Source organism: Streptopelia decaocto (assembly GCF_964273445.1).
Source record: "Streptopelia decaocto genome assembly, chromosome: 27".
NCBI classification, from domain to species: domain Eukaryota; kingdom Metazoa; phylum Chordata; class Aves; order Columbiformes; family Columbidae; genus Streptopelia; species Streptopelia decaocto.
In genome coordinates this window covers 1,053,259-1,077,426 of record NC_138682.1, presented here as the reverse complement: position 1 = coordinate 1,077,426, position 24,168 = coordinate 1,053,259, and the positions used below count along the sequence as shown (strand labels likewise).

The window sequence follows — 24,168 nt, the reverse complement described above, 5'->3', positions numbered from 1 at the left end:
TGCTCATGGGGGTGTCCCACTCTGTATGGGGGGGGACACACTTGGGTCCCCCCCAAGCCCTATAGGGCACCCCCAGTGTCAACCCCCAATCCCAGGGGGGGGTCCCCAGTGTCCTGCCCCCCAACCCCCCCCTCCCCAGCAAAGGCACAACCAGGGGGGGTCCGGGGGGGCGGCGTTAAATTACTCCGGTTTATTTATAACAGACCTTCAGCCAGTACAGTACAAAACTTACAGTAGTAGATCTCGTTACACAAATAGCTAATTACAATATCTTACAGGTACAAAAGCTCCTGCGCTCACAGTGGGGGGGGGGGGGGGGGCAAGGGGGGGCCAAGGAGGAGGTGGGGGGTGTGTTTTTATCCCAAAAAGCGAGTCAAACCTCACAAAAAAGGGAAAGAAAAACCCCAAGACGACAGCGAATCCATGAACGACAAAGGGGGGAGACGGTCGGGGCGGGAGGGGGCCGGGGGGGGGTATTGCACATCGTTTGTTCTTCATACATCTGATTAAAAAATATAGATATTTACAGGAGTAAAGCGTTTACAAAATTCCTACATTTTCGGTTCAGGCTTTGAGAGGAAAAGGAAAAGAGATGGAAAGGGAAGGAAAGGAGGTTTTGGGGCGGAAAAGCCCGTTTTTGGGGGTGAGGTGGTTGCGTTGGTGTCCGTAGAAAAAGGGACAAACCTTTGGTTTCAGCCTCAGGAGACCCCGCTGGGGATGGGGGGGGCACCCTGGGCCTGGGGGGGGGACAGTGGGACCCCCCCCTCCCCCCCATTGGGGTTTGGGGAGCACCGAGGGGGGGGCAGCTCGGCCGGGACCCCCCCCAGGGAGGTTTTTGGTTCTGTTGGCCCCTTGTGTGGGGTGAACACCCATTCTGGGGGGGTCGCCCCATTTTAGGGGATCACCCCATTCTGGGGGGGGTCACCCCACTCTGGGGGGGGTCACCCCATTTTAGGGGATCACCCCATTCTGGGGGGGGTCACCCCACTCTGGGGGGGTCACCCCATTTTAGGGGATCACTCCATTCTGGGGGGGTCACCCCATTCTGGGGGGGTCGCCCCATTTTAGGGGATCACTCCATTCTGGGGGGGTCGCCCCATTCTGGGGTGTTGCCCCATTCTTGGGGGGGCTCACCCCATTTTGGGGGGGGTCACCCCATTCCCGGAGGTCCCAGCTCCAGTGCCCCCCCCATCTCCCCCCCCCCCCCCCCCCCCCGCCAAACCACGTGGCTCCCAGGGAACAGGGGGCTCAGCTGCAGCAAGTGACCCCCCCCCAAACTCTCCCCCCCCACACACATTGTGACCCCCCCAAAAATATGGGGGGGTCCCCGCGCCCCCCCTGCAGCAGCGCGGGTTGGAGGTACTGGCCTGAGGAGGAGGAGGAAGGGGAGGAAGAGCCCCCCACGCCCCCCCCATTCCTTCATTTTTGGGGGGGGCCCAGACCCCCAACGCCCCCCCCAGGGCTGGGGGGGGTCGAGCACCGCGGGGTTGCGGGACTGGGCAGCTCCCAGTACCAAACTGGTTTCTTTGGGGGGTGTGGGGGGGTCCCCGCTTTACTTCAACTCGTTAAAGCTCAGGTTGGGTTGGGGGGGTCCCGGGGCGGGGGGGTTTAGCACCGAATCTGAGGTTCGCACCAAGGAAAGGGCTACGGGGGGGGGTTGGGGGGGGGGTTTAGTATCCAAAATTCAAGTGAGACTTTGGGGTGAAAAAGCCAAAAAACAATCAAGAATTGTTATAAAAAGAGCAACTAAACAGCTTAATAAATAATAGGGGGGGTGGGGGGGGTGAAGCACAAAATGTCCGTTAATATTTAAATAAGTCTGTTTATAAAAAGGCAAATCGTTACGAGCCCCCCCTCGTCGGGGTTGGGGGGGGGGTTTGTTAATTATCTATTTTTTTTTCTTCTTTTTACTGTTTTTTTAAATACTTTGTAGCTAAAGTCAGTGCAAAGGAGTAGAAAAGGAAATCAAAGAGCTACCGAACCAAAGAGTAAACCAACAGTTCCAGGCCTGGGGGGGAGGTGGAGGTGGGGGGACATGGGGACATGGGGACGGGGGGACATGGGGACGGGGGGACATGGGGACGGGGGGACATGGGGGGATAGGGATATGGGGACATGGGGATAGAGGGAGATGGGGATATAGGGATACGGGGATACAGGGATATGGGGACATGGGGACACGGGGATATAGGGAGATGGGGATATAGGGATATGGGGACATGGGGACATGGGGACATGGGGACACGGGGACACGGGGACACGGGGACACGGGGGGATAGGGATATGGGAACATGGGGACATGGGGACACAGGGATATGGGGATATAGGGACACAGGGACATGGGGACACAGGGACATGGGGACATGGGGACATGGGGGGATAGGGATATGGGGACATGGGGACACGGGGACATGGGGACACGGGGATATGGGGATATAGGGACACAGGGACATGGGGACATGGGAACATGGGGATATGGGGACACGGGGACATGGGGGGATAGGGATATGGGGACACGGGGACACGGGGATATAGGGACATGGGGACACAGGGACATGGGGACACAGGGACATGGGGACACAGGGACACAGGGACATGGGGACATGGGAACATGGGGATATGGGGACACGGGGACATGGGGGGATAGGGATATGGGGACATGGGGACACGGGGACATGGGGACATGGGGGGATAGGGATACATGGATATGGGGACATGGGGACACAGGAATATGGGGATATAGGGACACAGGGACATGGGGATATAGGGACATGGGAACATGAGGACACGGGGATATGGGGACACGGGGATATAGGGATATGGGGCCATGGGGGGATTGGGGCCATGGTGGGGGGGTCGGGGTGTTTCAGGCGGTTTTGTGCTCCCCCCGCACGATGTGGGAGGAGAACTCGTACCGGTCCTGGCTGCGGTGGCCGCAGATGTTGCACTCGAGCGGGTCCCTGAAGCCGTGGCAGCCCATGTGGATGGTGAACATGACGTGGTCGAGGAAGAGGATGCGGCAATGCTCGCAGCGGAACGCCCGCACCGGCTCGCCCGCCTCCGTCACCACGCGCAGCCCGGCGCGGGGGGCCCCTCGGCCCCCGCCGGGGGTCCCCTCGCCGCTTTTGGGGTCCTCTTTGGCGTAGGCGGGGCTGTGGCGGCCGCCGGCGCCGCTCCCCGGCGGGGGCTGCGAGCTCCGCTCTTCGTGGTTACTCTCGGTGTCCGTGGAGTCCTGGCAACCGTTTTGGGGCGAAACGGCGGGTTCTCGGGTCCGGTAAAGCACCGGGACCGGCTCCGGCGCCTCCTCGGGCCCCTCGGCGCCGTCCCGGCCCCCCGGTACCTCCAAGCGCGTGGGGAGAGGCTGCAGTTGGGTGTAGACGGAGCTGATGACCGGGGTGACCTCGGAGATGCAGTTTGTGGGGGGCAGGCGCAGCGGGCGCAGGGGCTCCCCCCCCAGCAGGGCCAGGGAGCTGCTGTAGGGGGGGTCCAGGGGGTGGGGGGTCGGCAGCACCTCCACGTCCTTCTCGAAGCCGGGGCTCACGTCGAAGGGCAGATCCGAGAGGGCGAAGCGCATCTGCTTCTCGCCTGCGGGACACAGGGACGCGTCGGGGGGGGCGGCCGTGGGGCGGGGGGGAAGGTTGGGGGGCAGCCCTGGGTTGGGGGGACCCCGGGGTTTGGGGGGACCCCGGGGTTTGAGAGGAAACCCTGGGTTGGGGAGGGAAGTCCTAGTTTGGGGGGCAGCCTTGGTTTTTGGGCAGCAGCCCTGGGTTTGGGGGGGCAGATGTGGTTTGGGGAGCACCCATAGTTTTGGGGAGCAGCCCTGGTTAGGGGGCTAGTTGTGGTTTTCAGGGGCAACCATAGTTTTGGGGAGCAGCCCTGGTTTTGGGGGGCCAGCCTTGGTTAGGGGGACAGATGTGTTTTTGGGGGGCACCCACGGTTTTGGGGGCAGCCCTGGTTTGGGGAGGGAAGTCCTGGTTTGGGGGGCAGCCCTGGTTTTTGGGGGGTAGTTGTGGTTTTGGAGGCCAGCCCTGGTTTTGGGGGGACAGATGTGGTTTGGGGGCACCCATAGTTTTGGGGGCAGCCCCAGATTTGGGGAGCAGTCTGGTTTAAGGGGGCAGCGCTGGTTTAAGGGGGCAGCCCCAGGTTTAAGGGGGCAGCCTGGTTTAAGGGGGCAGCCCAAGATTTGGGGAGCAGTGCTGGTTTAAGGGAGCAGTGCTGGTTTAAGGGGGCAGCGCTGGTTTAAGGGGGCAGCGCTGGTTTAAGGGGGCAGCCCCAGATTTGGGGAGCAGCCTGGTTTAAGGGGGCAGCGCTGGTTTAAGGTGGCAGCCCTGCTTTTGGGGACCAGCCCTGCTTTTGGGGACCAGCCCTAGTTTTTTGGGGAGGGCGGGGGACACAAAGCAAACCCCCTTACCCACGAACTTCTGCGGCGTGGAGCGTTTCCGTTTGGCGAGGCTGTTGCCGAGCCGGTCGAGAAACGGCGGCCGGTCGCTGGAGCCGTGGAGCAGAGAATCCGGCACCATCTCCAGCTCGCGCATCTCGTCACCTGGGGCCACAAAGCAGCAAAATCGGGGTTCACGGGGGGGAAAAACTGGGACACCGTGACCCTGGGGGGCGACTCTGTGCCCGGTGACGCATTATCCGGTTAGAACGGCGCATCTAGAGGCACCAAATTGACCGCGGAGCCGGAAAAACTCCTGGTTTGGTTCCACCCCAAAGCGAAGGGGTTGGAGATGGAACCGATGGGTGCGTGTGGCACCGCGGTACTGACCCGGTTGTCCCGGTAGCGGCTGCGGTTCGGCGCTGAGGCTCTGCAGGTAGCTGTGGCAGCGCTCCCGGTGCTCCTCCAACGTGCTCTGCTGCTTGTAGCTGCGCCCGCAGTAGTTGCACTTGTAGGGTTTGCCGACGGTGGGGGAGGAGACTGCGAAAACACGCCAAAAAACACCCCAATATGGTTAAGAAGGAGGTTTGCCCCGCGCCAAAGGGCTTGGATGGGTGTGGAACAGAGAGAAAAGAGGTAGGAATGGGTTAAAATGAGTGGGGACGGGAGGAAGAGACGCGACCCGCGCGGCTTGTGGTGCCGGCCAAGAAAACAGCCCAAAAACGCCGCTGTGCGAAGCCCAAAGTCGCCCCCACATCAGAACAAGGGCTGGGGGCTCCTATCGAAATGAATCACAATTTGGCGCAATATATAAAGGAAAACGAGTCACGTTTGGCTCTTCCCAAGCCAGCTCTTCCCAAACCCAGCTCTTCCCAAACCCAGCTCTTCCCAACCCAGCTCTTCCCAACCCAGCTCTTCCCAAGCCAGCTCTACCCAACCCAGCTCTTCCCAACCCAGCTCTTCCCAAGCCAGCTCTACCCAAGCCAGCTCTACCCAACCCGGCTCTTCCCAAGCCAGCTCTACCCAACCCGGCTCTTCCCAAGCCAGCTCTACCCAACCCGGCTCTTCCCAACCCGGCTCTTCCCAACCCGGCTCTACCCAACCCGGCTCTACCCAACCCAACTCTTCCCAACCCAGCTCTTCCCAACCCAGCTCTACCCAACCCAGCTCTACCCAAGCCAGCTCTTCCCAACCCAGCTCTTCCCAACCCAGCTCTTCCCAAGCCAGCTCTACCCAAGCCGGCTCTTCCCAACCCGGCTCTTCCCAACCCGGCTCTTCCCAACCCGGCTCTTCCCAAACCTTGCTCCACGTCAACGTTGATATTTATAGGGGGCAGCCAGCCCCCCCAACTTCTTAATTACTTTACTTTTTATCCTCACCTCTCTCAATTTTCCCCCTTCTGGCTGAAAATGCCCCAAAACCAGGCGCCCGGTGTTTTTGCTACGAGGTGCCACCTAATCCGCGCTCTTTGTTCCTGTCCCGACAAGCTTGTTTGGGGGTGTTATTTTTGCAGCTTGTGGTTTAACCTTTAACTGCTATTTTAAAATAAAACAACACACGTTTTGACGCTGTAGTTTACCCTCTGCCCCAACTTTGTCACCTGGATTTGTGTGTTTTGCAGCGGCACCGATTCTACCGGTTCCTGCCCCAAAACCACAGCGGTGAAGCCCCGGGTTAAAAATCAACCCCAAGAAGATGCTGACGAGCGCGAATTTATCCTCCCGGGTGGCAGCGTTGTCACAAATGTCCCCAAGGGACGCAAGGATGTCACCAGAACACAACACCACGCGTTAGGAATTCGCTGCCGGTGACCTGGATGCGATGGCCTCGGCGCCAAATCCCATCGCGTCTCCTTGATCCGCGTCCCTTCCAAGCGAAGGTTCCTCCAAACGGCTCCGTTTTGGTGCTTGTCAATGAAATACCAACCGTGTTTGTGCTTCTCGAGCTGCGCTGGGGTCGTCTGGCCCAAACGTGGCCCCAAAATGAAGAAGCTTCTTCTGGAACGTCCCGTGTTTCGGTCTGTGCCCATTACCGCATAATCGGGTCCGTCCTCTTGGAATGTTTAAGGTCCCTCTTGGCTTCTCCAGCTCATAAAGATACTCCAGAGGAATCACCGAATCATTTTGGGTGGAAAAGAGCGAATATCATCGAGTCCAACATCATCACGTCCCCACGAACCTCGTCCGTTCGACCCTCCAGGGACGGCGACTCCACCGCTTGTTCAACACCCAACACCCTTTAATTGGGAAGAAACCACCCCAAATTTCCAACCTCAACCTGATTTATGAGGCCACGAAGCCACGAGGGTGGGAGATCTCGGGGGGCCGGGGGGGGCTGAAGCTTCTGATCTATTCTCGAGCGTTGTTTGATCTGGGTTTAATACCTCGCTGGTTTTCCTCCTTTCGGACGGCGCGTTACGAGATGAAAGCTCCGCGTCCCCCGCGGGGCCGGCATGAAACGCACGGGCCTCTCGTTACCCGAAAACGAGGCTTTTCTTGGTAATTAGCTCCCATCAAGGCTAATTTGGGTGTTCGATAGGGTTTGTCCCAATTCTGCGTTGCTGATTGAACGCATGGAGGCGACGCTTTCTGACCAAGGGGGGACACGATCAGCAATGTCCCCGCACCCCAGAACTGGATGATTTGCATCCCCTGAGCGAACCTCAAGTTTTGGCTCTGAGTTGGGGTTCGGCCCCATCGAAACCCCACAGCCCAACACCGAAGGGGGCGGAATTAAGTGAAGAACAGAGATTTTCCCGAAGGAAACATCTCCCTAGATACACAGGGAGGTATTTTTAAAGCAGGGGACACGCTCTTTGCTCCCCGGAGTCAACGACACCGCGGTTTGTGCCTCCAACTCCTGCCTTCCTGCTTTCTTAGAGATAAGGAAAGAATGCGGGGATGGGATTTATTTGGCATCAAGTGGCAAAGCTGAGGTTGACCTCACCTCCTTCCCAATGCGTTCCCGGTCACTTCGGTACCCGAAATGTCACCGCGGCTTCCAAAATGTCACCACAGCTTCCAAATTGTCACACATTGCCCTACCCAGGCTGGAGAACCAGATGAGACCCAAAAAGGCTTATAGAATAAACCATAATGAAGTGCCGGTGCTGTTTTAGACTCAATATCTTGGATTTCCCTCCCCAAAATGTCTCTGATGTGGGTGATAAAGTCCCATAAGAATCAGCTTTGCAAAGTGGGAGCGTAAAGTCAAAGCACCACTCGAAAAAGGGAGAGATTTAAAGGAAATTGATGTTTTCACGCGAGGGGGAGCAATGAGGAGGCTCTTAGGGGTGGATTTTGTGCTCAGAGGGAGCCCGTGATTCTCATTTCTAAAGGTTGGAGCTGCAGGTGTTCAAGTGAACTTTAGCAAAGCGCCGGCGCGCAAAACGGGGGGAAAAGGGTGAAAATAGAGCGTGGATTTCCCATCCAGCCCCCGGCCGTTACATCACGGAAAAAACCACGTCGCAAATGTCACGGTTTGGAAAGGAAAAGGCCAATGTTGAAGCAAAAAGCAAAGCAAAGGCGTTGGGCCGGGGCGCTCCCCAGGGCGGGCCGCGCCGCCCCATAAAACCGATTAAACATTGATCTGGGTGAGAAAGGGGCGCGATCGTTCCCCCCGGAACTGCGGGAATAAAGCGGCACAAAGGCCTTGGCGGGTCCGTCTGCAACACGAGTCCATCTGGAGGTCAAGGCTTTGGGAAATGGGCTCACATCCCTGGGTTTTGGACTCTGGCTTTGGGAAAATGGGCTTAGATCCCTGGGTTTTGCACCATTGCTTTGGAAAATGGGCTCAGATCTCTCGTTTTTGGGCCATTGCTTTGGGAAAATGGGCTCAGATCCCTGGTTTTTGGGCCATCGCTTTGGGAAAATGGGCTTAGATCCCTGGTTTTTGGGTCATTGCTTTAGGAAAATAGGCTCAAAATACTGGGTTTTGGACCATTGCTTTGGAAAATGGGCTCGCATCCTTGTTTTTTGGGCCATGGCTTTGGGAAAATGGGCTCAAATCCCTGTTTTTTGGGCCATTGCTTTAGGAAACCAGCCTCAAATCCCTGTTTTTTGGGCCATTGCTTTGGGAAACTGAGCTCAGATCCCTGGTTTTGCACCATCGCTTTGGGAAACCAGCCTCAAATCCCTGGTTTTTGGACCATCACTTTGGGAAAATGGGCTCGGATCCCTGTTTCCTTGGCCATGGCTTGAGGAAAATAGGCTCAAAATCCTGGTTTTTGGACCATCACTTTGGAAAATGGGCTCAGATCTCTTGGTTTTGGGCCATTGCTTTGGGAAAGGGGGCTCAACCCCCTGGTTTTGCACCATCGCTTTAGGAAAATGGGCTTAGATCCCTTGTTTTTGGACAATTGCTTTGGAAAATGAGCTCAAATCTCTGTTTTTTGGGCCATTGCTTTGGGAAACTGAGCTCAGATCCCTGGTTTTTGGGCCATCGCTTTGGGAAAATGGGCTTAGATCCCTGGTTTTTGGGCCATTGCTTTAGGAAAATAGGCTCAAAATCCTGGTTTTTGGACCATCGCTTTGGGAAAATGGGCTCACATCCCTGGTTTTGCACCATGGCTTTGGTAAACCATGCTCAAATGCCTGTTTTTGGACCATGGCTTTGGGAAACTGAGCTCAAATCCCTGGTTTTTGGGCCATCGCTTTGGAAAAATGGGCTCAAATCCCTGGTTTCGGGCCATTGCTTTGGGAAACTGAGCTCAAATCCCTGTTTTTTGCACCATCGCTTTGGGAAAATGGGCTTAGATCCCTGGTTTTTGCACCATCACTTTGGAAAATGGGCTCAGATCTCTTGGTTTTGGGCCATCGCTTTAGGAAACTGAGCTCAAACCCCTGGTTTTGCACCGTGGCTTTGGTAAATCGTGCTCAAATCCCTGTCTTTTGCACCATCGCTTTGGGAAAATGGGCTTAGATCCCTGTTTTTTACACCACCGCTTTAGGAAAACAGGCTCAAATCCCTCTTTTTGGAGCATAGCTTTGGGAAACCGAGCTCAACCCCTTGGTTTTGCACCGTGGCTTTGGTAAACCGCGCTCAGGCCCCCGTTTTGGGGCCCCCGGCGCGCGTACCCACCGGAGTGCGTGCGCAGGTGGCCGGTGAGCGCATCCCGCCGGCGACACGCGTAGTTGCAGAAGGGACACTTGAAGGGCTTCTCGCCCGAGTGCAGCTTGATGTGGCGCAGCAGGTTTCCCTTCTGGGTGAAGGAGGCTCCGCACTGGTTGCAGTGGAACGGCCTTTCTCCTGCAAACACACACAAACTCTCATTAAACTGCGCTTTGTTAAGCTTGCGGAGGAGCAGCTTGTGGATCAACAGCCCGAGAGAGCAGAAGTTTGATAAGGAAAGTCCCAGCCTAACGACTGGTTGGTTTTGGGTCCCTCACAACAACTTGAGGTGCTGGAGAAGGGAATGGAGCTGGGGAAGGAGGTTGGGGTTGGAAATTTGGGAGAATTTATCCATTAAAGGGCTGTTGGGTGTTGGAACAGGTTGCCCAGGGCAGAGCTGGAGTCACCATCCCTGGGAGGGTTTAAAGGTGTTTAGACGAGGTTTAGGGTTTAGGTTTAGTGCTGGAGTTGGGTTCTGGTTGGATCGACGATCCTGAGGGTCTGTTCCAACTGAAATGATTCTGTGATTTGATGAAATTAAGGTGATGCTGGAGAAACTGGGAAAACAACTTGTAGAAGAGGAAACGGCCTCACGTTGCACCAGGGGAGGCTGAGGGGGCAAATTTGGGGTGATTTCTGCCCCAAAGGGCATTGAACAGGCTGCCCAGGGTGGTGGTGGAGTCACCATCCCTGAGGTGGGGGTGAACAGGTGACAGTTATGGGGACATTTTAGCACCGGTGTCGCGTTGCGGTTGGACTCGACGATGTGGAGGTTTCTGTCCCTCCCCAGGGTGGAATCATAGAATCCCAGAACCATTTTGGGTGGAAAAAACCCCCTTTCTTGCTGTCACCCCCATCCCGAAACACGTCCCCCTCACCGGTGTGGCTGCGCTTGTGCACCATGAGCACGTTGGGGCCGATGCACACCATGCCGCACACGTCGCACTTGAGTTTGCCGTTGGGCAAGCGGATGCCGCCCGGCGAGTGCGGCTCCGGGCCCGTCCCGTCGCAGTAGCCCAAGGGTTCGGAGAGCGAGTCGTCCACGATGACGCTGTCGTCCTTGTCCAGCGCGCGCTCGTCCTGCGCCAGCAGCCGGCTGCCCTCCTCATCGCTGTACATCTCCACCTTGATGGAGTTCGCTGCCAGAAAGCAAGAGAGGATTAAACCTTCCATTAAACCATAAAACAGGCGCCAGCGCAGCTTAGGAGGGGTTTAACCCCTCAAACAGCGGGAGGCGCGACTTATTGGCGATAAACACGCATCTTGTTTTGTCGACTGGGCGAGAACGGACACAGAACGTATCGCGGGATGGGATGGGATGGATGGTTTGCACCCCAAGGCGTGAAGACAAAGATATTTAGAGTGCTGGATTCAAAGAGCCAGTGAAGACACTGAGCCAGAGAAGACACTGAATTTTGACTCTCTGAAGCAGTAAAAGCTCGAAATGCAGCGGCACAAAGAGCCCAATGAGCGTCTTGCGGTCGGTCGGTGAATCCCGGCTCGCTAAGGATGTTGTTTCACGGTGAGTTTCCATCTTTGCTGCAGGATCCGCTCTCGAAAGGTATAAAAAGCCACTCATGGGGGTGGCTGGATGCACCGGTCGGTGCCTCCCCAGCTCTGTCCCCTCCGTCCCAAACTGGGGACAGCGATAAATCCTCGCCCCATGGCACAAAAGCGAAGTGAAAAGCTCCATCAACATTCACGGCACTTTGATTCTTCTCATTGCGTTTCTTTTTAAACATCTTTCCCCTCCCCGTTCCCCCGGGGACTTATTTCATTTTCCAGGGTGGGCAACTATTGTTCGGTAATTCTCTTTTGAGAAGGAGCGCGGTGAGGAGCCGGCGCTGAGCGGAACAGGTTATATAACGCTCCAGCTCCTCCGGGCACGACGTCGGCGGCCGGGGAGTCACGTCGGATCAGCGGCGCCGAGGGGGAGGGAGCGGGATTGGCCTCCCGGCCCCTTCGCTTCTCATCAAGCTCTCCGAACCCAGAAAGAAACACAAAGCGCCCCGGCCGCGTTTCTTTGCGGCTTCGGGGGGCGGATGGAAAGTAAAGGGGGAAAATGGCAGCGGAGATGATGCGGGGCTGGAAATGGAGTGGTTTGGGGGGGTTTTAGGTTGGGTTGGAAAGAGGGAGCGTCAAGCGTCGGGATTTAAGCGGGGGTGTCGCAAGTGTCTTCGCTGGGCACACATGGGGAAATGATGGGGAGTTTCTGCGCTGTGGGAAAGGGGTGGGTGGGAAAGGGATGGATGGATGGGAAAGGGGTGGGTGGATGGGAAAAGCACAGTGGGAAAGGGATGGAGGGAAAGGGATGGAGGGAAAGGGATGGAGGGAAAGGGATGGAGGGAAAGGGATGGAGGGAAAGGGATGGAGGGAAAGGGAAAGGGACAGATGGATGGGAAATGGACAGATGAGAAAAGGATGGATGGATGGAAAAGGGACAGATGGGAAAGGGATGGACGGATGGGAAAGGGACAGTGGGAAAAGGATGGATGGAAAAGGGATGGATGGAAGGGAAAGGGACGGATGGAAAAGGGACGGATGGAAAAGGGACGGATGGAAAAGGGACGGATGGAAAAGGGACGGATGGAAAAGGGACGGATGGAAAAGGGACGGATGGATGGAAAAGGGACGGATGGATGGATGGATGGGAAAGGGACAGATGGAAAAGGGGTGGATGGATGGGAAAGGGACAGATGGAAAAGGGACGGACGGGAAGGGGATGGACAGGAAGGGGACAGACGGATGGGAAGGGGAAGGGACAGATGGAAAAGGGATGGATGGATGGATGGGAAAGGGATGGATGAGAAACGGACAGATGGGAAAGGAACAGATGGGAAAAGGATGGATGGATGGATGGGAAAGGGACGGATGGAAAAGGGACAGATGGAAGGGAAAGGGACAGATGGAAAATGGATGGACGAATGGATGGAAAAGGGACGGATGGATGGGAAAAGGATGGGTTTTGGGGTGAAAACGGGGCTTTTTGGGGTACTCACCGCTGAGCGAGCGGCTCGGGGAGGAGTGCTGGCTGTTGGGGGTGCTCACCGCGGCTCCCACGATGGCCGAGCTGAACTCCTTCTCCAGCGAGGAATCCCCGCTGCCTTCGGGAGGGGAGACACACGTCAGCGGCGCCCCCAAAACCCCCCGTGGGCCCCCCGGCTTTAAAAGGGGGCGCTGTGGGGCCGGGGGACGCGGCGTCACCCCCACCGCACCGTCCCCCCCAGAGCTCGGTGCTTTCCGGACCGCGCTCCTCCCGCCGCCACCACCCCCAAAACCCACCGCGGTGACACCGGTGACAATCCCCAGGTGCCACTCGCACCCCGGACGGACCCCGCGATGGGCCCGTTCACACCAAAAGTCAATTCGGTTTGCGCGGCACCTCCGACTCATTCTTTCCCCCTTGGGGCGCAGCCGGTTTCTGTTCCGGTGACACCGGCTGGGGGGCCCTGCCAGCCCCCCCATGTCCCCGAGGTGCCGGGATGGGGACAGCAGGACTCACAGGGGCCCTTAGTGCAGCTGGGAACGTTATATTGGAATATTCCCACCTGTGGAAACTCTTCTCCTGGGGCTCCCAGTTCAGCCCAGTGCCCCCAGTTTGGCCCGGGACCCCAGTTCAGCCCGGGGGTCCCAGTTCGGCCCGGGGGTGCCAGTTCGGCCCTGGGTCCCCAGTTTGGCCCAGGGCCCCCATTTCAGCCTGGGGCTCCCAGTTTGGCCCGGGGCCCCCAGTTCAGCCCTGGGCCCCCAGTTCGGCCCGGGACCCCAGTTCAGCCCAGTGCTCCCAGTTCAGCCCGGGGCCCGATGGCAACTGGGACGCTGAGCTCAGGAACCGTCTCCTTAAACCACAATTCAGTGGGGACCCCCAGCCCCATTCATTCACCCCCCCAGGGGTTGTTCTTTCCTCCCGCGGTCACAGATTTGGTGACCCCCCCCTGCTCCGGTGAATCTGAGTCTCGTGAAGCCGCCGCGACACAAGGGGTTAACGAGAAAGCTGAGTAACGAGCTTTGTGGAGCCGGGGGGGGGAGAGCCCCTCTCCCCATCACTCCAGGGACCAAAACCCCCCCAGGCGCCCACATTCCCTTCCATAAGCACTGGGGGGGGGGTCCGGGCTATTTCCCCGCTCCCCGCCAACACTGGGGGTTCAAACCCCCCGATATCGGCGGGATCTGCTCCCTGCGCATCCCCCTGCGTGCGGCACCGAGTTATCTCAGTCTCCCCCCCCGTTATGTTATTCTCCCCGTACCTCGATGCCCCCGAGCGCTATCGCAGCCAACTCCTTGGAAACCGGGGCCGCGGCGCTGCCGGGGCGCACGCAGCCGCTCACCTTCCAGGAAGAGCGGATTATTCCTGGAAACCAGGGAAAAACCGCCGCCGGTTTTACCGGCAGAGAGCACCGGGGAGCGGGAACCGGGCGGGGGACACGGGGGTTTGACACAGGACCCGAAACACGAGCGGGAAACTGAGGGTGCGACGGGCAGAGTGACGACGGCACCGGCGACGGCTCCGGGAACGGAGGAGCCATTGGGACCCCCCCGGGAACGGAGGAGCCATTGGGACCCCCCCGGGATGCGGGGAGACGCTCGGCCGCCAAAAGAGGCGAATCGCAGCTTTCCAGCATCCGGATCAAACCAGCGGAGCCGCGGCGAGTTGGGTTTTGGCGGCTTTGCAAAGCCCAGCCTTGGTGCCGGGTTTAAGGCTGAGAGCGCCGGGCGATGCCGACGGCAGGAACCCCCGTTTGCCAGCCCGTTCCCCGTCCCGACGCCCCGGGGAGGGGTTCGACACCCCAAACTTGAGCTGAACTTCAACGCTGAGAAGAATTGAAGCCAAAAAGTGGGATTTCTCCTCGGTTCTTTCGGGTACAAAGGTTGGACGCAGCGGCCTGTTCTCTGCTCCAAACTCAGCTCTGCTACCCGCTGGTTCCCAGAGGATCCCCCTTGGCACAAAGGATCCCTCTTGTAGCTCAAAGGATCCCCCTTGTATCCCAAAGGATCCCTGTTTAACCCAAAGGATCCCTCTTGTATCCCAAAGGATCCCTGTTTAACCCAAAGGATCCCCCTTTTACCCCAAAGGATCCCTGTTCAACCCAAAGGATCCCTGTTTAAACCCAAAGAATCCCCCTTTTACCCCAAAGGATCCCCCTTTTACCCCAAAGGATCCCCCTTTTACCCCAAAGGTTCCCCCTATTCCCAAAGGATCCCTGTTTAACCCAAAGGATCCCCCTTGTATCCCAAAGGATCCCCCTTTTACCCCAAAGGATCCCTGTTTATCCCAAAGGATCCCCCTTTTACCCCAAAGGATCCCTGTTTACCCCAAAGGATCCCCCTTTTACCCCAAAGGATCCCCCTTTTATCCTAAACAATCCCCCAACCCCAAAGGTTCCCCCTAATCCCAAAGGATCCCCTTTGATCCCAAAGGATCCCCCGGGGTATCCGAGCCGATCCCACCACCAAACCTCCCCAAATTCGGGGTCCCCCAGCAACTCCCCCCCCCCAAAATCTCCTCAGACGCGGCAATTTCGGGCGACATTCGGTTCGCTCCCCAAGGGCCACGCTCTGAGCGCCCCCCGCACCCAAACCCCCTGTTTTTGGGGGGGTTTTTTGGGGGTCCCCACAATACCGGCTCCGTCCCACCCAGAGCTATTTCAAAACCGCTCTGTGTTCCGGTGAACAATTCAAAGGCAAAAACCCCCCACGTTTCACATTTCGCGATGAGTTTCCGGGCTTTCGGTTGACGAGCTTTTTCTTAAGAGCTCGTTTAATTAAAACCCATTTCGCAGAACCGAGTTTCGAGACTCCGCTCCGTTTCCTCTGCTCAGCCGCCCAAGCTTAATTAGCAGGCGCTGACCTCGGCCCTAACGATGAGCTGAGCTTTGTTAGGCCGGTACCAACCTGTGGGGCGGGGGATTCGCTCCCCAAGCGCCACACGAGCGCAGGATCATCGGGGAGCCCCTCGAGCTCCTTCTGCCTTTGTCGCTTCTAAACCTGCGCCAAGTTTGACCCGAATCCCCCGTTTTTAAGACGGACAAAGCAAGGGGTTCGCACCCCAAACCCACCGCTGGGATTTGCGGGCGAGCGGATCAACCTAAATACCGAATTGCGGGTTCAACACGCCCGAGATTGGGACTGAACACCCCGTTTTGGGAGCCCCAAAGAAGGACCAACCTCCCCGACACCTCCCACTGTCGAGAGGGAAAATCAGGTTTTCTTTCCATTTCGGAACATCCCCAGGCGCATAACCCCAGCCTAAACTTCCTAGGCTCAGCCTAAACTTCCCAGGCTCAGCCTAAACTTCCTAGGCTCAGCCTAAACTTCCCAGGCTCAGCCTAAACTTCCTAGGCTCAGCCTAAACTTCCCAGGCTCAGCCTAAACTTCCTAGGCTCAGCCTAAACTTCCCAGGCTCAGCCTAAACTTCCTAGGCTCAGCCTAAACTTCCCAGGCTCAGCCTAAATACCGCTCCTTTCAAATGAGCTGTTTATTACGCTTCTCAGGTACTTAAGGAAAGCTGCTGATGTCCTGAATCCTGCTCAACACTTAATCCGCGACGGCGAAGCGACCGAGATGGGGACAGACGGACAAACCCGAGCGTCACCGACCCGAAAACGCCGGTAAAACGGAGACGGGACGTACCAGATATGTAAGATCGGCCATTACAGTCTTCTATGTCCATCCTTCAGGTGCTTTGCTGAAAGAGAAAAGCAGAGCTGGGTCAGAGCTGCTCAAACTGCCCCCCCCGAGCTAAAACCGGCTTTTGGAGCCGGTATTTACACCGGGAAACGCGGCGGGTCCGTCCCGAGGCGAAGGTTTTGGCTTATCTATGAGAAACCACAGGGTTTTGGGGTATGAGATGCTGTCCCGACAGCAAAGAATCAGCCGCATGTGTTGCTCACCCCATTTGGGGAGATAACGAATGTTTTATACATTGGAACAGGTTTTATTTGGTGATTATTGCGGCGGTTGAAGAAGCAAAACGAGCCCGGTTTGAGAAACGAGGGGGTTTGCTGTTGGGCGGGGGAAATGGAGGGTTTGCTGCGGAGAACAATTAAAAATCAAGCAATAATTAGCGGGGATGAATCTCCTCGCAAAGGGGAATCGCGTGGCGGCTCCTTTGCCCCATTTCTCCACCAGCCCCGGGGGGTTTTGGGGTGTTTTGGTGCCTTTTTAGAGCGGAAAGACACCGGTCGCTGCCCTTTGAAACACGGATTTATTCCTATAATAACTTCTTGAATGGTACAAACCACAATGCGGGGTAAGCACAGATGCAGACGAGGCGCCTTAAGCCGGGCTTAGCGCCCCTAGGCTGGGCTTAGCGTCCCGGAATGTAAGATGAACGGAGACGACCGTAATTCAGGTCGGAATCTCTTAAACGTCACGCGATTTAAAAAGTAATAAAATAAAGAGCGAGGGCCAAGCGCCCGATGGGTGAACACAGAACAACCCGTCACAGCGGGACCTGAGAACGCACATAACGAGACGTTAATTTCCCTTCATATAATCAGCCAATAATGACCCAAATCCGACGAGCCCGTTCCGTACGCTCCTCCTCGTTAAAAGAGATCGATTCCTTGCTCCTTTTTGTATTTTAAAATGAAATAGTAATTAAATGAAGCACCGGGGTTGTTTCAGGACCCCCGCGCCGGGTGTTATTTGGCATCGCGACGGGGAATCGCAACTTGTGTGTGTGACGCCGATTGGGGTCGAACCTCCCAGTTTGGGGTCGAACCTCCTGGTTTGGGGTCGAACCTCCTGGTTTGGGGTCGAACCTCCTGGTTTGGGGCTGAACCTCCTGTTTTGGGGCCGAACCTCCCGGTTTGGGGCCGAACCTCCCGGTTTGGGGCCAAACCTCCTGTTTTGGGGTCGAACCTCCCGGTTTGGGGCTGAACCTCCTGGTTTGGGGTCGAACCTCCCGGTTTGGGGCTGAACCTCCTGGTTTGGGGTCGAACCTCCCGGTTTGGGGCTGAACCTCCTGGTTTGGGGTCGAACCTCCCGGTTTGGGGTCGAACCTCCCAGTTTGGGGTCGAACCTCCCGGTTTGGGGCTGAACCTCCCAGTTTGGGGCCGAACCTCCCGGTTTGGGGCCGAACCTCCCGGTTTGGGGTCGAACCTCCCGGTTTGGGGCCGGACCTCCTGGTTTGGGGCTGGACCTCCCGGTTTGGGGCCGAACCTCCCGGTTTGGGGCCGTCTCGGGTTCTTCATCAGGTGTGATCATCGTTTTGGGAAGCGCAGCCTGAAACACGCAGGGAAACGGGAGCAGAACGGCGCCGCTCGCGCCCTCCCCTCCGAAATCAGGACTTTGCCCCAAGTGGCGACGCTCAAGGAATCAGGAATAAAAAATAACTCCTCAGAATTAACCCAATTTATAAAAAGTATCGGCTCCGTCTGGGCGTGATGTAATTAGCAAACGTCCTTTGCGCTAATAACGAGCTGTTAATAATGCACTCCGAGCGCCCCAGGGGTGGTAGAATACCCCAAAATACCACGTTTTCCCCCCATTTTCCTGTTGGGGGATGATGCTCGGAGCAGCGAACACGACACGAGCGTCGCCCGCTCGCCGATGTGATTCGGCTTCAAAGCCGCCGATGGCAAAAAGCAGCACAAACCGTAATAAATGCCTCGTTTTAAAGATGTTTCCAGGGTCCGGCGGCCGCAACCGCGTTGGAATCGCCGGCCAAGCGGGAATTGAGGCTTTGTTGGGCGCCACAGCCCTCCGGGCGTCACCAAATAACAACCTGAGCCCCCAAGAGAGATGCGGGAGGACGGAGAAGCTGCTGCTTCTTCAGTGTTCGCTCGGACAGACGGACGGACGGACGCGTTCGCTAACGATGCTCAGGTTTTAAATGGAATCGAGTCGCTGGGAGCGGAGGAAAATCCCCCCCCGGGTTGGATGGTGAAATTCCCTGATCCTGAAATTGTGCGAACGCAGCGGGCGCTGGGGACACTGAGGGGTTTGGGGGACACTGAGGGGTTTGGGGACACCGAGGGGTTTGGGGACACCGAGGGGTTTGGGGGACATTGAGGGGTTTGGGGGACACTGAGGGGTTTGGGGGACACTGAGGGGTTTGGGGACATTGAGGGGTTTGGGGGACATTGAGGAGTTTGGGGACATTGAGGAGTTTGGGGACATTGAGGGGTTCGGGGGACACTGAGGGGTTCGGGGGACACTGAGGGGTTTGGGGACATTGAGGGGTTTGGGGACATTGAGGGGTTTGGGGACATTGAGGGGTTTGGGGACATTGAGGGGTTTGGGGGACACCGAGGGGTTTGGGGGACATTGAGGGTTTTGGGGGACATTGAGGGGTTTGGGGACACCGAGGGGTTTGGGGACACTGAGGGGTTCGGGGGACATTGAGGGGTTTGGGGGACATTGAGGGGTTTGGGGACACCGAGGGGTTTGGGGACACCGAGGGGTTTGGGGACATTGAGGGGTTTGGGGGACATTGAGGGGTTTGGGGACACTGAGGGGTTTGGGGGACACTGAGGGGTTTGGGGACACTGGGGTGCCCCTGAGTACTTGCAAGGAAAAGGTAAAATGGGGACAAACCCCATAATCTGGGGGCACCCACAAGTGTCCCCCAAAAATGTCGGTGTCCAAGGAGACCCCCCCCCCCCCGCCATGTAACCTGGACTTCAGGAAGGAGCAACTGGAGCCTTGTCCTGTCCGCCTTGGGGACCCCCCCCCCGGGTTTGGGGGTGATCAAATGGAGCGGGTTGGTGGCACCGGGGTTTTTGGGGAGCCCCCCACAATGTCCCCAGAGCTGCTGTGGAGCCAGTAATGGGGGGGACACGTAGAAATGGGGGGGACACGTAGAAATGGGGGGGGACACGTAGAAATGGGGGGGACACGTAGAAATGGGGGGGGACACACGTGGAAATGGGGGGGGACACACGTGGAAATGGGGGGGGACACGTAGAAATGGGGGGGGGACACATAGAAATGGGGGGGACACGTAGAAATGGGGGGGAACACGTAGAAATGGGGGGGAACACGTAGAAATGGGGGGGACACGTAGAAATGGGGGGGACACGTAGAAATGGGGGGGACACGTTAAAATGGGGGGGACACACGTAGAAACGGGGGGGGACACACGTAGAAACGGGGGGGGACACGTAGAAATGGGGGGGGACACGTAGAAACTGGGGGGGACCCCACACCTGAGCATCCCCCCCACATCAGCGGGGGGGCAAGAGGACCCCCCCCCAAACCCCCAAGGCGGGAAGCGATGCCCAATGCAGCCGGACAGACGGACCCACCACAGCCCCCCCGCGCTGGGGAAAGGGCTACGAGGGGATTTCAGGGCTCCCCCCCCAAAAGGCGACCCCGGGGGGGGGGGGTTGGACCCTCCCCAAACCCCTGACACCCCAACACACGGGCCCGGAGCAGCCGGACACCCCCCCCCCCCCCAAACCACCCCCCCGCCCCCTGCCAGCCCCCCCGCCGCCCCCCGTTCTCTCACCGGCGGGGCGGGGGAGGCCCCCCCGGGCCGGCCCGGCCGCGGGGCTCAGGGAGCGGCGGGGGGGGCTCAGGGCCGCGGCGGCTCCATCGGCGGCTCCACCGGCGGCGGCTTCACCTGAGGAGCGCCCGGGCCCCCCCGAGCCACTTCCGGCCCCCGCGCGCCGCCAGCCCGCGCGGCCGAGCGCCGAGCGCCTCGAGCAGGGGGGCGCCGCCGCCATGGGGGGGGGGGGGCGGGAGGGCGCGCTCAGCCGAGCGCCGGCGCATCGAGCGGCCGCCGGCTGCACAGGGGAGGGCAGCGGAGCGCCGAGAGCGGCGAGTGGAGTCGGGGGGAGCGCCGAGGGCATCGATGGAGTTGGGGGGCGTTGAGCGGGGGTGATCGATAGGCGGTGATCAATACGCGATGATCCATAGGCCATGATCGATAGGCGGTGATCAGTAGGTGGTAATCAGTAGGCGGTGACCGATGCGTTTTGATCAAGTGGCGGTGATCAATAGGTGGTGATCGATAGGGGATAATTAGGCAATAATTGAGAACAGATAAGGGTCCCATAAGGTCAGGGGGTCCCACAGGGTCAGGGGTTATATGAGGTCAGGGGGTCCTGTGGGGTCAAGGGGTCCCATAAGGTCAGGGGGTGCCATAGGGCCAGGGGTTATGTGGGGTCAGGGGTCCTGTGGGGTCAAGTGGGTCCCATAAGGTCAGGGGGGGTTCCACAGGGCCAGGGGGTCCCATAGGGCTGGGGGGCTCTATAGGGTCAGAGGAGTCCCATAGGGTCAGGGGTTATATGGGGTGAGGGGGTCTTGTGGGGTCAAATGGGTCCCATACGGTTGGGGGGATCCCACAAGGTCAGGGGGTCCCGTAGGGTCAGGGGTTATATGGGTTCAGGGGGTTCTGTGGGGTCAAGGGGGTCCCATAAGGTTGGGGGGTCCCATAGAGTCAGGGGTTATATGGGGTCAGGGGGTCCCATAAGGTCAGGGGGTCCCATAGGGCCAGGGGTCACTTAGGGTCCCAGGGTCCCGTGGGGTCAGGGGGTCCCATAGAGTCAGGGGTTATATGGGGTCAGGGGGTCCCATAAGGCCGGGGGGGGTCCCATAGAGTCAGGGGTTATATGGGGTCAGGGGGTCCCATAAGGCCGGGGGGGGTCCCATAAGGCCAGGGGGTCCCATAGGGCCAGGGGTCATTGAGGGTCCCGGGGCCAAGTGGGGTCAGGGGGTCCCCCAGGCTCAGGGGCACTGTGGGGTCACCTGGGGACATCAGGGGGGTCCCATTGCAGAGCACCCAGGGGCTGGGGGGGCTCCCCGTGGCCATCCCCGTGTCCCCATCCCCCCCATGGCCACCCCCGTGTCCCCGTCCCCCCCCCGCTGCCCCCGCGCTGCCCCCGGAAACCACCAAGTCCATAAACCCACAATCTTTATGGAGCCACTTTCACACGTCGGGGGCCATAAAACGCAGCGACCTTTGAGCCGCCGGGAGCGGGCGGGGGGGGGGGGGGGGGACAGACAGACAGACGGCCGGACAGACACCGCGCGCGCTCAGCGGGTGACGGTGACGCGCACGCGGTGCCAGGCGTTGCTCAGCACCCCGCGCAGGTTCCAGATGGCGGCCACCCCGTCGGGCTGCACGTTGTAGCTCCCGTCCACCGCCTTGCACACGATCTCCAGCTCCGTCCCCGGCGCCACCGGCGCCTGCAGCTCCCACAGCCGCCAGGCCCACGCGCGCCCCGGCGCCGGCCGCTCGCCCGTCAGCCGCGCCACCCGCCAGCTGCGCCCGCCGTCCAGCGACACGTCCACCCGCACCACCTCCCGCCCGCCCCCGCTCCACGCGTAGCCCTTGACCGTCAGCTCCCCCGCCGGCACCGCGGCGCCGGGGCGCGGCTGCGTGATGGCCGACTGCACCGGCAGCTCCTGGATGGCCGGCGCCGTCGTGTAGTCCACGCTGTCCCAGTCCACGCAGGGGGAGAAGCCCTTGTAGTCGTTCTGCTGCCAGTGGCTGGGGCTCTCGGCCGCGCTCACGGCCACGCGCCGCAGCCACTTGACGCTGCGCGCGCCCACCACGCCGGGCACCACCACGCGCACCGGGAAGCCGTGGTCGCGCGGCAGCTCGCGCCCGTTCATCTCGTACGCCAGCAGCACGTCGGCTCCGGCGCCGAGCGCGCGGGCGTACGGGATGGACGCGCCGTACGGGGCCCCCCCGGCGTCGGCGTCCAGCCCTTCGAAGCAAACGTGCCACTCGCCCTCGCGCTCCGGCGGGAAGCCGGCGTGGAGCAGCACGTCGCGCAGCCGCGCCCCCCCCCAGCGCGCCGTGCCGATGGCGCCGATGTCCCACGGCAGCCCCTTGACGGGGCGCACGCGGCTCATCTCGGCGCGCCGGTTGCCGGCGCACTGCAGCGTGGCCGTCACCTCGTGCTTGGGGAAGCGGCTGCGGAGCTCCGGTAAGGACAGCGATAACGACGCCCCCCCCGGGCCCTCCACCCGCAGCCGGTAGGTCTCGGGGTCCACGACCGGCACCGGGAGGTGGTTGCGGGTGAAGAAGAGCTCGTTGGGCGTCAGGAAGCTCTCGCCCAGCAGCTCGGCCGGCGGCTCCGCGTTGAACGGCTTCTGGCTGTTGACGCGCAAACCGGGGTGCCGGGGGGGGTCCCCGGCGAAGGGGTCCCGGGTGTCGGCGGGGGCCGGCGGCGCCTCGTGGGGGTCCAGCTCGCCCACTTTGTACTCGCGCAGCAGCTCCAGGACGTGGGGCTGGTTGTGGACGGCGTAGAGCGCCCAGAAGGGCTCGAGGGCTCCGCCGGCCGCCAGCAGCAGCTTGTCGGCCCCCCCCGGGTGCAGCTCCACGAAGTCGGTGACGTCGAAGACCTCGGTGCCGTGGGTCACCCAGACGCGGTCCTGGGGGGTGCGGTGCCGCCCGACCTCCTCCCGCGTGTACACGGGGAACCGGGCGGGGGGCGGGGGGGCCCGGGCCGCCTGGGCGACCTGGGGGACCCCGGTGATGTCAGTGGGGAAGCTGCACCCCAGAGACCCCCCATTGCCATCACCCTGGGGTGACCAGGGGGATGTGGCACCCCCTGCCCCCCCCCCACCCGAGATATGGGAGGGGGGGGTCCCAGACAACCTGGACACCCCAGTTGTGCCCCCCCAGTGCTGCACCCCGTGGACCCCACCTCTCCATGACCTGGGTGTCCCCCCCAAAACCAGCACCCCAGGGGGGTGACGGGGGGATGTGGCATCCCCTGCCCCCCCAGCTGCCTCTGAGAAGAGTGATGGGGGTCCCAGAGGACCTGGACACCCCGGTTCTGCCCCCCCGGGACCTGCTGTCCTGATCCCCGCCCCCCCTCCAGGATTCAGACCTTCCCCCCGGGATCCAGATCCCCCGGTGCTGCCCCCCCGGGACCCCCAAATCCCGGTGCTGCCCCGCCGGGACCCCCAAATCCCGGTGCTGTCCCCGCCCTGGGATTCAGCCCCCCCCCGAAATTCAGCCCCCACACGGGTGGCCGCCCCCCTCGGACGCTCCGGGCATCCGGTGCCGCCCCCCGGTCCCGCTCACCCGCCGCCGCCGTTCTCCGTAGGCCAGCGCGGCCCCGAGGCCCAGCAGCGCCGCCAGCACCGGGGCCGCCCCCCGACGACCCCCCGCGGCCGGGCTGCCGGTGGGGGAGCGGGAGCAGGGCCGGCGGGGCAGCGGCAGCGGCGGGAGCCTGCGGGAGAACGGGGCTGAGACCGCGAACGGGCACCGGGGATCCGCACCGGGCTCCGCGGGGACCCCCGAGGGGGCGGCTCGTACCTGCGCCCGGTAACGGCTCGGAGCAGCAGCATCGCGGCGGCACCTGCACGGGAGAGCGCGGCTGTGGCGGCCACCGGGGACCGGGCACCGTTATCGGGAAGCGGCACCGGCGGAGCCGTCGCTGCCCCGCGAAAAGCGGCCACCGGGACCCGCGCGGGGCATCCCCGCTCCTCGCCACCCCCCTTCGCTCCGGTGTCGCCGCCCCCAGTCCCGTCCCGGCCCCGGTTCGCCCCGTTACGCACCTGCGTTACGGCTCCGGTAGCGGCACCTCCCGCCGCTCCCTGCCTCTTTAAGAGAGGGGCGATGGGCGTGGCCTCGCCCGCTGGCCACGCCCCCTCCCGCGCCTGGAGGGGCTGCGTGGGCGTGGCTTAACCACCGTGGTGGGGTCCGCCGGGGCGGGGCTTAAAGGGGCAACAGCAGCGAGCGGCTTAAAGGGGCAACGCGGCGAGGATTTAAAGGGCCA

The 24,168-nt window shown here is 60.3% G+C and overlaps 2 protein-coding genes across 3 annotated transcripts; both read right to left on the bottom strand.

Annotated features, from left to right (window-relative positions):
* Window positions 1-189: 189 nt before the first annotated feature.
* Window positions 190-20,071, bottom strand: IKZF4 (IKAROS family zinc finger 4). Of its 2 annotated transcripts, XM_082073463.1 has the most exons (8): window positions 19,938-20,071; window positions 16,115-16,169; window positions 12,487-12,587; window positions 10,366-10,626; window positions 9,458-9,625; window positions 4,769-4,918; window positions 4,412-4,543; window positions 190-3,585 (listed from the first exon to the last, which is right to left on the bottom strand). In XM_082073463.1, the coding sequence occupies exons 4-8, from the start codon at window positions 10,604-10,606 to the stop codon at window positions 2,867-2,869; spliced, it is 1,410 nt and encodes a 469-aa protein (XP_081929589.1). In that variant the 5' UTR covers window positions 10,607-10,626; window positions 12,487-12,587; window positions 16,115-16,169; window positions 19,938-20,071; the 3' UTR covers window positions 190-2,866. The 2 variants fall into 2 exon arrangements, with proteins under 2 accessions (XP_081929589.1, XP_081929588.1); XM_082073462.1 differs by lacking the exon at window positions 19,938-20,071 and having other exon boundaries at window positions 12,487-12,591; window positions 16,115-16,378.
* Window positions 20,072-21,335: 1,264 nt separating this feature from the next.
* Window positions 21,336-24,057, bottom strand: SUOX (sulfite oxidase). Its single transcript, XM_082073461.1, has 4 exons — window positions 23,948-24,057; window positions 23,706-23,748; window positions 23,472-23,619; window positions 21,336-22,900 (listed from the first exon to the last, which is right to left on the bottom strand). Exons 2-4 carry the CDS (start codon window positions 23,735-23,737, stop codon window positions 21,467-21,469), a joined length of 1,614 nt encoding a protein of 537 aa, XP_081929587.1. The 5' UTR covers window positions 23,738-23,748; window positions 23,948-24,057; the 3' UTR covers window positions 21,336-21,466.
* Window positions 24,058-24,168: the final 111 nt, after the last annotated feature.

Excerpts from the sequence above, each read along its gene's own strand:
- IKZF4 (XM_082073462.1), bottom strand. The coding sequence starts at position 16,154 with ATGGACATAGAAGACTGTAATGGCCGATCTTACATATCTG. Across the intron at positions 10,627-12,486 it reads CCCGAGCCGCTCGCTCAGCG|CGAACTCCATCAAGGTGGAG; the intron begins GTGAGTACCCCA and ends GCTTTCTGGCAG. Across the intron at positions 4,919-9,457 it reads CCACCTGCGCACGCACTCCG|TCTCCTCCCCCACCGTCGGC; the intron begins GTGGGTACGCGC and ends GTGTTTTCGCAG.
- SUOX (XM_082073461.1), bottom strand. The coding sequence starts at position 23,737 with ATGCTGCTGCTCCGAGCCGTTACCGGGCGCAG. Across the intron at positions 23,620-23,705 it reads CGAGCCGTTACCGGGCGCAG|GCTCCCGCCGCTGCCGCTGC; the intron begins GTACGAGCCGCC and ends GTTCTCCCGCAG. Across the intron at positions 22,901-23,471 it reads ACGGAGAACGGCGGCGGCGG|GTCGCCCAGGCGGCCCGGGC; the intron begins GTGAGCGGGACC and ends GGGGTCCCCCAG.